At 37.3% G+C, this 12,589-nt stretch overlaps 1 protein-coding gene across 9 annotated transcripts in view; it reads right to left on the bottom strand.

Moving 5' to 3' along the window:
• Nucleotides 1–11,483, bottom strand: part of gcdhb (glutaryl-CoA dehydrogenase b) — a 33,995-nt gene extending 22,512 nt beyond the window's left edge. For 3 of the 9 annotated variants that reach the window (XR_015479756.1, NM_001442910.1, NM_001006024.2), the window contains exons 1-2: nt 11,422–11,483; nt 9,299–9,411 (exon numbers count right to left, since the gene is read on the bottom strand). Coding sequence is in view for 2 of the 9 variants with exons in the window: in NM_001442910.1 (NP_001429839.1) it covers nt 9,299–9,395 (97 nt within the window). In the remaining 7 variants the exon portion in view is untranslated. Of the gene's footprint in view, nt 1–1,175; nt 7,839–8,118; nt 8,193–9,298; nt 9,412–11,421 lie in introns of those variants that run through there. The other 6 variants (NM_001442911.1, NM_001442912.1, NM_001442913.1 and 3 more) reach the window with 4 other exon arrangements.
• Nucleotides 11,484–12,589: the final 1,106 nt, after the last annotated feature.

Consider the following 12,589-nt stretch of genomic DNA (forward strand, 5'->3'; position numbering starts at 1 on the left):
AAAATAATGAACGCATTCTCTCATCTCAATTTTTTTTTCAAATTCAGCAATTTACTGTTAAGAAGCTAATTATTTAAATAAAGTAACTCGTGTTACATTTTTTAAAAAGTAACTCAAATATTATTACTTTATTTTTTAAAAATACTTGTTACTTAGAAAAGTAAAATTATTACGTAACTCGCAATACTTTTAATGCATTACCCCAAACACTGGTAACAGACAATGGTTAAATACATTGTATGGGTCAAAATGATATAGTTTTGTTTTATGACAAAAATCATTAGAATATAAAGTAAAGATCACGTCCCATGATGATATTTAATAAATTTTTCTATCATTGATTAGAAATAAGCACTGCTAAGCACTTTAATGCATTTTTTTTTTGTAAAATCTCGGACTGCTAATATTGGAAAAAAAAAATCACGTTGCAATACTAAGGCCGCATTTACACTGCACTAAATGCAGACGATCGGATAAGAGTCACTTTTAAAAGATGATGTAAGCAGGTCAGCAAAAAAATCGGATACAGTCACAAAATCGGAATTGACTATCAAGATCTGCAGTGTAAATGCAGCCTTAGTTTTTCTGCAGTTGAAGTCATAATAATTGGCCTCCCTGTTGTTGTTGTTTTTTCCCCTATTTCTCTTAAACAAAGAAAATAATTTTTTCAACACATTTCTAAACATAATAGTTTTAATAACTCTTTTGTAAGATCTAATTTATTTTATATTTGCCATGATGACAGTAAATAATATTTGACTCTGTTTTTAAGATATTTCTATACAGCTTAAAGTGACATTTAAATGCTTAACTGGGTTAATTAGGCAACTTATTTTATACCGATGGTTTGTTCTGTAGACACTTGAAAATAATATTGCTTAAGGGGGCTAATAATATTGACCTTAAAATAGTTTTTAAAAAAAATTACAAACTGCTTTTATTCTAGCAGAAATAAAACAAATAAATAAGACTTTCTCCAGAAGAAAAAAAATATTATAGGAAATACTGTGAACATTTGCTCTGTTCATCATTTAGGAAATATTTGCAAAAAAACAACAACAAAAATTCACAGGAAGGCAAATAATTTTTACTTCAGCTATTATTCTGCCCTGGCAATGGTGTTCAAAACCAAAGCTGACAGATAGTTAACAGAAATAAAGCACCATCACACTTTCTTCTTGCGAATGTGTAGCACTTTTACTTGATTTGCTTGTAAAACTAAAAAGGAAAAATACAAAAGGTAAAAATTACAAAGTGATTACGAAATATCACAAATAATATACATCTGTCACATTTGTAAACATAAACTGACATATTTAAACTGATATCGAACAGCTAAATAAACAATCCAGGCACTTTAATGACGTGCATCTTTTTGCAAGCTTGTTAGCATTTAAACAAAACATCAAGCATTAAACATTTCAACACTGACCCTCCTTAATCAATTTAACCCAAAGGAAGTATTGCAGATGTTTTCAAAATAAAATTTGTAACTTACAGTCGTTTCTATCACAAGGGCTGAAAGCAAACAACAACGCGTCTCTGCATGGCGATCACAGTCTCTTCTTCTATGACTTTTTAAACATCCGGTTGTTCTAAAGAATGGCGCAATGACATTTTCCGCCACTAGATGTCACAATTACACCACTTAAATAAATCAATGCACAGCTTACCAAACGAATCAACACCATACAGTACACTCCCCGCCTGGTGTATTGGATATACCACTATGCTTTTAATCACTAGATAAAAGTAAAGCTACGTCACATATAGGCCTTAAGTACTCCCTGACAGCCCCTTGCTTAGCAGTCTTTACCATAACCTTTCGGACTTTCCCATCAGATGAGGCTACGGTTTTTGTTACGAGGCCAATTGGCCACTCACTGCGCTTAGCTTCCCCATCCTTTAACAGAACAACGTCTCCTTCCTGAATGTTATCTCTCTCCTCAGTCCATTTTCTTCTGGATTGCAAGGTGGACAAGTACTCCTGCTTCCATCGCTTCCAGAATGAATCTGCTAACATCTGGACTTGACGCCACTGACTTTTGTGCAAGTGTCCTAACTCAAAGTTTCCTGGTGGAGTTGGTGCAACACTTGCTTTCTGAGTTAAGAGCATTGCTGGTGAGAGCACTTGAGGCATACTTGCATCTGTAGAAATTGGGGTTAAAGGTCGGGAATTCATAATGGCCATGACTTCTGCCATTAAGGTTGTTAAGACTTCATGTGTGAGTCTTGTAGCAGATTTTACTAAGAGCGCTTCCAGAATACGTCTGGCTATCCCGATCATTCTTTCCCACACACCCCCCATATGAGAGGAGTGTGGAGCATTGAATGTCCAAGTGCAGCTTTGATTCTGCAAGAACCCTTTTAGCTCAGAGTCACCACTGTCGATTTGGAGTTCTTTCACTGCTCCAACAAAATTCGTCCCTCTGTCTGATCGAAAGTGCTTTACTGGCCCTCTCACAGCCAAAAAACGTCTCAAAGCACAAATAAAGCTTGACGCTGATAAAGATTCCATAACTTCCAAGTGAACTGCTCTACTACTCAAGCAACTGAATATGACAGCCCATCGCTTGTTCTCAATGTTGTGCCCTCTTGTTTTGCGTGTCACCACAGTGAAAGGTCCAAAAACATCAAGACCTGTGTATGTGAAAGGTGGATCTACAGAAAGCCGGTCTGGGGGCAGAGCCGACATCTTCTGACTTTCCATTTTACCTCTTAGCTTTTTGCATAGGACACATTTGTGGATGATATTTGAAATGCGTCTTTTGCCGCTGACAATCCACAATCCAGCACTACGTATAGCGCCCTCCGTAAAATGCCGTCCTTGGTGAGCCACTTGATCATGATAATGCTGAATTAAAAGATCAGTCACATGATGGCTAGATGGAAGTATCAAGGGATGTTTCTCTGGATCTGAGATGTCAGCGCACTGAATGCGACCCCCGACTCTTAACAGACCTTCTTTGTCCACAAAGGGGTCGAGTCTAAGGAGTGTGCTACATTGTGAGATTTTACCATTCTTGGTCAGACTCTCAAATTCTTCTCGGAACACTTCTCGCTGTACAGTTTTAATTATGGTCGACTTAGCTTGTGAGGTCTCAACATCTGAGGTCTTTGTACACAAATGCCACTTTCGACAAGGACTGTTAGGTGAAGATTGTGAGAAGGATTTTGTGATGTGAGTAAGAGTTGTGACAGCTCTCACCAGAGACTTCCATCTCGAGAAACGTTGGAATCTGCTTGAGTCTAGAGACTGTTCAGTAATGCTCGTTGCCAGAACTTTCACTTGAGGGCGAATTTCAACATCCTCTTCTACTTGAACAAGTCCATAGGATTCATCCACATTACATCTCACAGGACCACATTTCCTAAGGAACTCTGGACCTGAATACCAGTTGGTTAGAGGTAAGTTGGCTGCTGGCACGAACCTAGTGGCATGGTCCGCTGGATTCTGTTCGGAACAGATGTAGTGCCACTGATTAGGTTCTGTGGCTTTCCTTATGCGTGCAACTCTGTTAGCCACATACATATAGAATCTGCGTGTGACATTGTGAATGCATCCGAGCACTATGCGGCTATCTGTATAAAAGTGGATGTCATGAAGCTCCAGGTCAATTTCTCCTTTTATGAATTCCATCAACTCCACAGCTAGCACTGCAGCGCATAACTCGAGGCGCGGAACAGTATGTGCTGGAAAGGGGGCTAACTTGGATCTTCCCATCACAAACCCCACATGAGGCTGTCCATTTGAGTCAATCACTCGAAGATATGCTACCGCAGCAATAGCTAAAGTAGAAGCATCCGAGAAAATACACAGCTCACAAAGTGGAGCTCTGCACACTGAGGTTGGAACATAAGCTCGAGGTATTTGCAATTGATCAAGCTCTGCTAACGATGAAATCCAGGCCTTCCATGAACTTTCCTTTTCCAATGGAAGAATGGTGTCCCAATCCTGTTGGATTGTTGAAAGTTCCCTCACTAGAGCTTTGCCTTGCATAGTGATTGGACAGACGAACCCGAGGGGATCATATAAACTATTGACAGTGGAAAGGATCCCTCTTCTGGTGAAGGGTTTGCATTCTTGAGAAGCTTTAAACATAAAGCAATCTGTCTTGAGGTTCCAACTGATACCAAGGCTGCGTTGAAGAGGTATTGTATCTTTACTGAAATCTAGGTCTTTGAGATCTTTGGCTCTTTCACTAGAAGGAAATGCTTCCATCACCGAAGCACTGTTGGAGGCCACTTTATGCAGGTTCAAGCTTGACTTAGATAGCATTGTCTGTGTGCGTTTTAAGAGATCAATTGCTTCCCTTTCAGTTGGAACAGACGTGATACCATCGTCCACATAGAAGTTGCGCAAGACAAAGTTCTTCGCATCTGTTCCGCACTCCACTTTGCCGTGTTCTGCTGCTTGTCTCAGGGCATATATTGCGACTGCAGGTGACGGACTATTGCCAAAGACGTGTACAGTCATTCTGTAATCAATTATCTCCTTTTCTGGGCAGTTGTCTTTGTGCCAAAGGAAGCGAAGATAGTTGCGATGCGGCTCTTTTACTTTGAAGCAATAGAACATTTGTTCTATGTCTGCCATCACAGCTATTTTCTCCCTGCGAAAGCGCAACAGTACACCCAAGAGAGTGTTGTTGAGGTCAGGACCGCTCAGCAAAACATCATTTAGGGAAACTCCCCTGAACTGGGCACTTGAATCGAAAACCACTCTTATTTTGTCAGGTTTGTGGGGGTGGTAAACACCGAAAATCGGCAAATACCAACATTCCTCCTCCGAATGTAAGGGTGGAGCCAGTTCTGCTTGTTTATGCTCGATCACCTTCTGCATGAAGTCAAAGAAATGCGTTTTCATTTTTGGTTTCTTTGAGAGAGTGCGCTGTAAAGAGCTTAGCCTCTGCATAGCTTGCTCTCTATTATTTGGGAGCTGAATCCTTGGGGAGCGGAATGGAAGTGGCGCCACCCAGTGTCTATCCTCATCAAGGTACACCTCTTTATCCATCATTTCTAGAAAGACTTTATCCTCCACAGATAGAGTGGCTTTATCGTCATCTGGAGATCTGAAGAACACATCCTCCTTTAAATTAATTGAATAGCTCTCGTTAGATTTGAGAGAACATGGTGGGTTGGGAATGTATGCCAAGAGAGGTGACTGAGCTTTTTCTACGACGTTGATGCCCTTTGTGCATGAAGGGAAATATGAAGTTCGTCCATTGAGAAGTACGTTGGTCTTATAAGCGTTCACACTTGATTGACGATGAATGCCATCAAGACAAACTTCTCCCACTATTACCCAGCCTAGGTCTAAGCGCTGTGCATATGGTGTGTTATGGGGTCCATTTCGTTGTTCACGCACTTTGTGCACACTAAGAACATCACGTCCTAAGAGGAGAAGGATAGGAGCGTTAGGATCTAAAGGTGGGATTTTATCTGACACCACAGTGAGGTGGGGAAAATGTACAGCTACCTCAGGCGTAGGAATTTCAGATCTATCGTCTGGTAAGCTGTCGCATTCTATCAAGGGTGGAAGTGCAACTACTGTTTTTCCATCAAGTGATTCAACAGAAAATCCAGTTATTTTCCTCCCCGCCGTAGACACTATGCCTGAACACGTCTTCAATGTGTACGGAGAAGAACTACTATCGATGTTGAACAGATCAAAGAACTGTGACTTCACCAAAGATCTATTACTCTGCTCATCTAGTACAGCATAAATGCGTTTGGCCTTTTCACACTGATTAGATGGATAAACTTTCACGAGACAGATCTTTGAACATGATTTAGGCTTATCAACATCTCCGCAAATCTCTGTGCACTTGTTGGTGACCTCAGCTGTGTCCTCATCTGTTTTTTTCTTTGATTTGTTCTGTCTTTGACTCAGGTGTCTCAATGGACCATGTAGTAACAGACCATGGTGCAGGTCCAGGATGCATGGCCGCCACATGTCGATCACTATTGCATTCCCGGCACCTGATCAATGCTATACAGTCTTTTGCAACATGCTTGGTGGAACCACAACATTTAAAACAAATGGACTTTTCCTTCAAGTGTGCTTTTCGTTCATCCAGATGTTTGCTCCTGAATGTTCGACACTTATGGAGTGGATGAGGCTTATTGTGCATGGTGCAGACCTTGTTTGGTTCTACATTATTTTCCAGTGTTCCTTCCTGGTTTGATTGTGCAGTCTTTATTTCTGTTTTTTTGACAAAAACAGAAGCTCTGCTACTTATCCTGGCAGCTCCATCGGCTTTTGAGCTGCTCAGACTGCTGGATGAAACAAATGCAAAACTAGGATCGTTTCTGGTTCTTGCTTGTCGACAAACAAACTCAACAAAGAACTCAAAAGGAGGAAAATGTACTTTATGGTCTTCTTTGTATCTGGAACCCTGCGTAATCCATTTGTCTTGGAGACCGAATGGGAGTTTTTCGACAATGGGGTTTACTCCACGTGCTGTGTCGAGGTAAGCTAGTCCAGGCAAACGACCACTCTCTTTTGCAGACTGCAGCTCAAGCAGCAAATCACCGAGGTCTCTCAGACGATGGATGTCTCTGTTTGTGATGCGAGGGAAAACATCAAGTCTTTTTAACATTGCCTGCTCAATGACTTCTGGACAACCATAGCATTCTTCTAGGCGACGCCATATCACTCTAACTCCTGAGGTAGGGTTACTGACATAAACTGATTTGATTCGTTTGGCATGATTAGAAGAATCAGGACCGAGCCATCTTATGAGAAGGTCAATCTCCTCCCTACTAGTTAGATTAAGTTCACTGGTTACAGCTTGAAAAGATGTTTTCCACGCCCAGTAATTTTCAGGGCATTCGTCAAACTGAAACAAACCTGAACTCACCATTTCTTTTCTCAGCAGGTATGTAGTGAAGTCACTGACATGTGGCGCTGGTGTAGAGCACCCAGCATTTTCTTGTGAGAGCGGATCGGATTCACGCTGTACTCTTACTGGATAGATTTGATGCCTCTCCTCATCATCTCCACTATATGGATCAATCTTTACTTTCGAAGGAGAGCACTGGAGGCTGTGTTGAACTGTTAGTTCCTTTTTTATAGGAATGATCTCTGATTTAGATTCCTCCTTCTTTGTGGGTGAGTGGGAGCTAAGTGAGCCTTCATTATAACTCCGTGTTACATACTGAGAATTCTCACCCTCATGTTGCAAATTAGAAATCAGATTGGGAGTATTTGGTAACTGAGATTGTGTTTGCACATACTCTCTGGTGCGTTCAATCCTGCTGGAAATGTATGAAAGTTTTTCTAGGTCTTCACCTAGTTCCTCTTCACCGATAGCTGCAGCGTCATAAACATCTGCCTCTTTAGATGCTGCTACAGCTTCTTTCTGCAGTTTCAATACATACAGTTCAGCCTCAACCTCTGCTTTTCTACGTGCTGTTTCTGCTAATGTTCTTTGTTGATGCTCTTCTAGTTGAGCTTGTTCTCTCATCATGATAGCTTCCTTTTCTGCATATGAGGCTTTTACTTTGCATGCTGCTGCTTTAGCTCTTGCTGTGGTCGCAGCTGCACTGGCTGAAGATCTAGTAGACCGATGTGATCTGCCTGACCGTGATTCTATTTCTAGTGCTTGGTTAGCTTCTTCAACATTTTTGCTGGGCTGTGACTTGTCCATCTTGATATCACAGTCTAACTCAGTAAGCTTGTGCTTGCTTGACGTTTCCCGCCGTGTAGACGACTTTTTACTATTCTGCCCTGGCAATGGTGTTCAAAACCAAAGCTGACAGATAGTTAACAGAAATAAAGCACCATCACACTTTCTTCTTGCGAATGTGTAGCACTTTTACTTGATTTGCTTGTAAAACTAAAAAGGAAAAATACAAAAGGTAAAAATTACAAAGTGATTACGAAATATCACAAATAATATACATCTGTCACATTTGTAAACATAAACTGACATATTTAAACTGATATCGAACAGCTAAATAAACAATCCAGGCACTTTAATGACGTGCATCTTTTTGCAAGCTTGTTAGCATTTAAACAAAACATCAAGCATTAAACATTTCAACACTGACCCTCCTTAATCAATTTAACCCAAAGGAAGTATTGCAGATGTTTTCAAAATAAAATTTGTAACTTACAGTCGTTTCTATCACAAGGGCTGAAAGCAAACAACAACGCGTCTCTGCATGGCGATCACAGTCTCTTCTTCTATGACTTTTTAAACATCCGGTTGTTCTAAAGAATGGCGCAATGACATTTTCCGCCACTAGATGTCACAATTACACCACTTAAATAAATCAATGCACAGCTTACCAAACGAATCAACACCATACAGTACAGCTATATATTGCGATATGAAATACTGTATATTTCACCAGATGGACTGAATATTCCTATTTGTGCAGAGTTTGTTATTTCAAAATGGTTGTGGTGATTTTATAGGGGAGTGCATTTGCATTAATTATAATAAATAAGTTTTTTTTTTTTTGGTGGTGGTGGTAGGGTGGGGGGGTGCATACAAATGAAAGAAAAAAAGTGCTTTATCTGCTACATTTTCTGGTAAGTATTATTGGCATTAGGACGCAAATATTTAAAAATCTCATGTAAAATGAAACTCGGCAGCCAAATGTCACTATTAGCTACAAATGTTATTGTTTCTTGTGTCTAAATGCTTTAAACTCACTTTATATCTTTAACAGAAAAAACTAATGCAAATTAAAAAGTTTAAATCCACAATAAACCAATTTGCCATTGATCTACAAGCACCAGGTCAACAATAACACATAATTGACATTAAAGATTCTGCGATGTGACATTGCACATGCGCTCAGTCAGTGTGGTAGTAATGCTTAAATTATTTATTGTGCAGCCCCAGTCGTATCTCAGCTAAATAGCTTATGTATTCAGCTTTCAGGTGTTGCATAAATATTAATAAAATTTTTAAAAAGTACATTTATTTTTATAATAGTTTTGTGATCCAGGGTCACGTATATCTTGTAACACTAGCGTAACTTAACCATTTTGGTAACTTTTTGTGGCACTTGCTTTTTAAATATCAATGACTATTAGATTCTTAATGCTCCTCTTAGTAATAAAGTAGTAATTTAATTAAATAAATAAAATCAAGAAACAAACAAAGAATAGGAGCATGCAAATAGAATAAATTAAGCATAATTTAGATTTATATTTATCTCTGTTTCATTAAAGCTCCAAATATAAAATAAGATCAATTATATTCATTTCTTTTAAAGTTTTAATTTTCAGGCTGTTTTGATTAAATTAAATCACACAAGTCTGACAAAGAAAAAGAAATCTGACCCCATGGAGACGTGGCGGTTTTCTGTGATCTGCATGCTGTAAAGAGGACACATCTCTGACTGTTTACAAGCAGACGACTCGCGTTCCTTAATGCCATGATGATGACTGAGCCTCTGTAAAATAACAATACATTTTACATTTTAATTTTACAGAGCAACAACAACAGTGCATTACAATACATGCTTGCATGAAAACAGATAACACTGCATTCATTATTATTATGTTGTTATTTTATTAATTTGGGTCCCTTCAGTCTACCATCTCATAGAGAAATCTATGAGGGCACTATGCGATATCAATGCTAAAACAATATGCTGTGCAGCCCTAGTCGTATCTAGTCACCAAATAGCTTATTTATTTAGCTGTTATGTGTTGTATAAACTCTTAATTTCAAAATATTTACATTTTATGCATATTTACATTTTATTACAGTTTTGTGGTCCAGGGTCACATATACAGTACAGTGTTCAGCATATAAAAGTAGACCCCTCAAAAATCTCTCTTTGAAAATCATATTTTTATTAGGAAGCTTTACAATATTATATTTGTGCATATATATTAGATTAGTCAGTACTGAAGCCAAATCTGGAGCTTATCTAACAAAATAACTTATGATAATGGTCCAAAATCAGTACACCCAAATGTATATATTAAAGAAAAATATTAAATACAAATTTAAAAAGAGGAAAAAAAAAAATCGAGAGCAATTTTTTTTAAAATTGAGTTAATTTTATAGGTTGTAATTTTTTTAGTTAATTTAGTTGTATTATCTTTCAAATTCTAAATATGTTTAGTGACTCAAATATTATTTTAAAAATTATATATCTGTTTAATCTGTTCTGTTTAAATGCACCAAAATACACCTATATTCACTGAGAAATGGATAAAAATAATCATCTTCAAAATGGAGTGTACTCTATTATGCTGAGCACTGTATGTTGTAACGCTAGTGTGACTTTGCATTATGATTTCTACAAACTAGTGGTCCACTTGGCACAAAAAGGTTAAGGTTTTAAAACCGCCAAAATTTTCTGTTATACCCTTACGGTATAGTTACGTTTTTTTTTATGGCTATTTTATTAAAGTTTTTTTTTTTTTGGGCAACAGTATCTCCACATCAAAAGTTATTGGTCAGGCCATGATTCGGCAAACATCTGAAAAACAAATAGCTTATAAACCAACATCCAAGCATGCTATAGACCTGAACAGTGCAATGGATTACTTTATATCCAAAGAAAAGCAAGATATACAAAGATGTAAAGAAATGAATGAAGACAGCTGAAGTCAATAATTTATTTAAATTATTTAGCCTAAAATGTTCCAAAATATGTAACATTTTTATTTAAAATAATATATACAAAAGTACTTTTTTACCCAGACATGTCAAAATCAGACATATTTTAGAGCAGTAATCACAATATCGTCATAGCGTGAAACCGTGATATTTTTTATCCAAGGTTATCATACCGTCAAAATCTCCGGCACATGCCTGGAATACATATATTTTGTGATGTTTACTTGCATATATTTTTCATATGTTAGTTATCGAATACATTTCAAAGATTTTATATATGTCAAATCCAAATATGAACTTGTATGTCACATTTAAATAGCAGGTGTAATATTCAAAATAATGGTTTCAAATGACAAGATTTCGCAATAGTGTGCATTGAGTTGGTTTTAAATTCACACATTGACTTTCACATTAACAATATAATTTCAGAAATGTGTTATTTGCAAATCTTAAATAGGGCAAATCATGTTAGCAACCAATGACTGTCAAAGTACAACATTGTTCAGTCAAATAAACAGTGCTAATGTTGTTTCCAAGTCATGCTTGCATGTGATTTCAGACCGAATATTTAAAGTACCATGGTAAACAATATAAAGAGCGTGTCACAAGCTGTCATTTAATGAATGTGTGAATATGAAACCAACTTTACCTCAGTATACTATGCTGTTACTACAAAAGCTAAAGGTAAACAAACCCTTTACCTGTAACGTTAAACATTAATGTTTCTGCGTTTCTGCGACACTGCATACAGAGGGCAGTTTAATCCAGCAGCTCATAAAACACTGCTATTTGCTGTCATATTATATAAACAGATAAGGGCTTCACATACCTGTAAACAAGCTGAACACTCGGGACTAGTTTGTCAGGCTGCTAAATACGTAAAACAAACAGGTGGGATTTCTACTGTTACAGACTGACAGCGAATGGTGAGCGGAAAGGGAAACGTGTAACGTAGAAAGGTCAGAGCGCCATTTTGAGTGTGGCACTGAAACCAAATTCGCGGGTATTTTATACAAACATGAAAAAACAAAATACTATAGCAATTTATAGTGAATAGAAATACTATAGTGTTTTTGAAACATACTTAAAGTGTAGTAAAGTATATTATTTAGTTCATATTATATCTCAATGGGACTATCCTGGTAAAATAAAGGACAAATAAAAAGTTTTTGTTTTCAGTTTGTTTGAACTGAATAAAATCATACAAGTCTGACAATAAAACATAAATAAAAATTAATAATGTATATAGCATTTACATCTACTTATTAACAAATGCAATGACATAGTAGTTTAGTATCTTGAACTCAAGTAATAAATACTGCATATATACTTTAGATTTTACTATAGTAAACTGTGGTGTATTGTTGTATTTTGTATTAAACAACTTAGTGTTTTGGGTAATTATTATTTTTATACCATAGTTGTATCACCACATCATCCAGTTTCATTCAAGTACTTTAGTGCAGTATGGTTACACTTTTACAGTAAATTACTGTATTTGTTTTCATGTGGGTATAGTCCTCTGATAAACAAAGTGATTCAAATTACTCACATTTAGCATATACAAAATATCCATAATCACCATCATATGTACATAAATGATATGAAATGCTTAACATTTTATTAAAAAATGGTTGGGCTGTTATTATAATTGTACAAAAGCAAACAAACTGCAATAAATAAATAAATAAATAAAATTAATTATAATTTTAACTGTCTAATTTTGCCCATATGTAGCCCATTTAGAACCCACAAATATAGTGTGTGGGCTGCCTAACTGGGGCCCATTCAGCCCAACAAGATGCCCACTCTGAGCCTATGCCCAGTTGACAACCACACAGCCCAGCAAAACCCCACATGGACATGTTGGCTGGGTCAAGATTTCTCAGAGACCAAATATTTTCTCTCTCTTTCTGGTTTACCTTACTAACAATTGTTGGTTCCCACAATGTTCTGGTAATATTAGTCTTTGGTATAGTTGATCAAACACAACACTG

Source organism: Danio rerio, chromosome 3 (assembly GCF_052040795.2).
Source record: "Danio rerio strain M-AB ecotype USA chromosome 3, GRCz13ab, whole genome shotgun sequence".
Taxonomy (NCBI): Eukaryota; Metazoa; Chordata; class Actinopteri; order Cypriniformes; family Danionidae; genus Danio; species Danio rerio.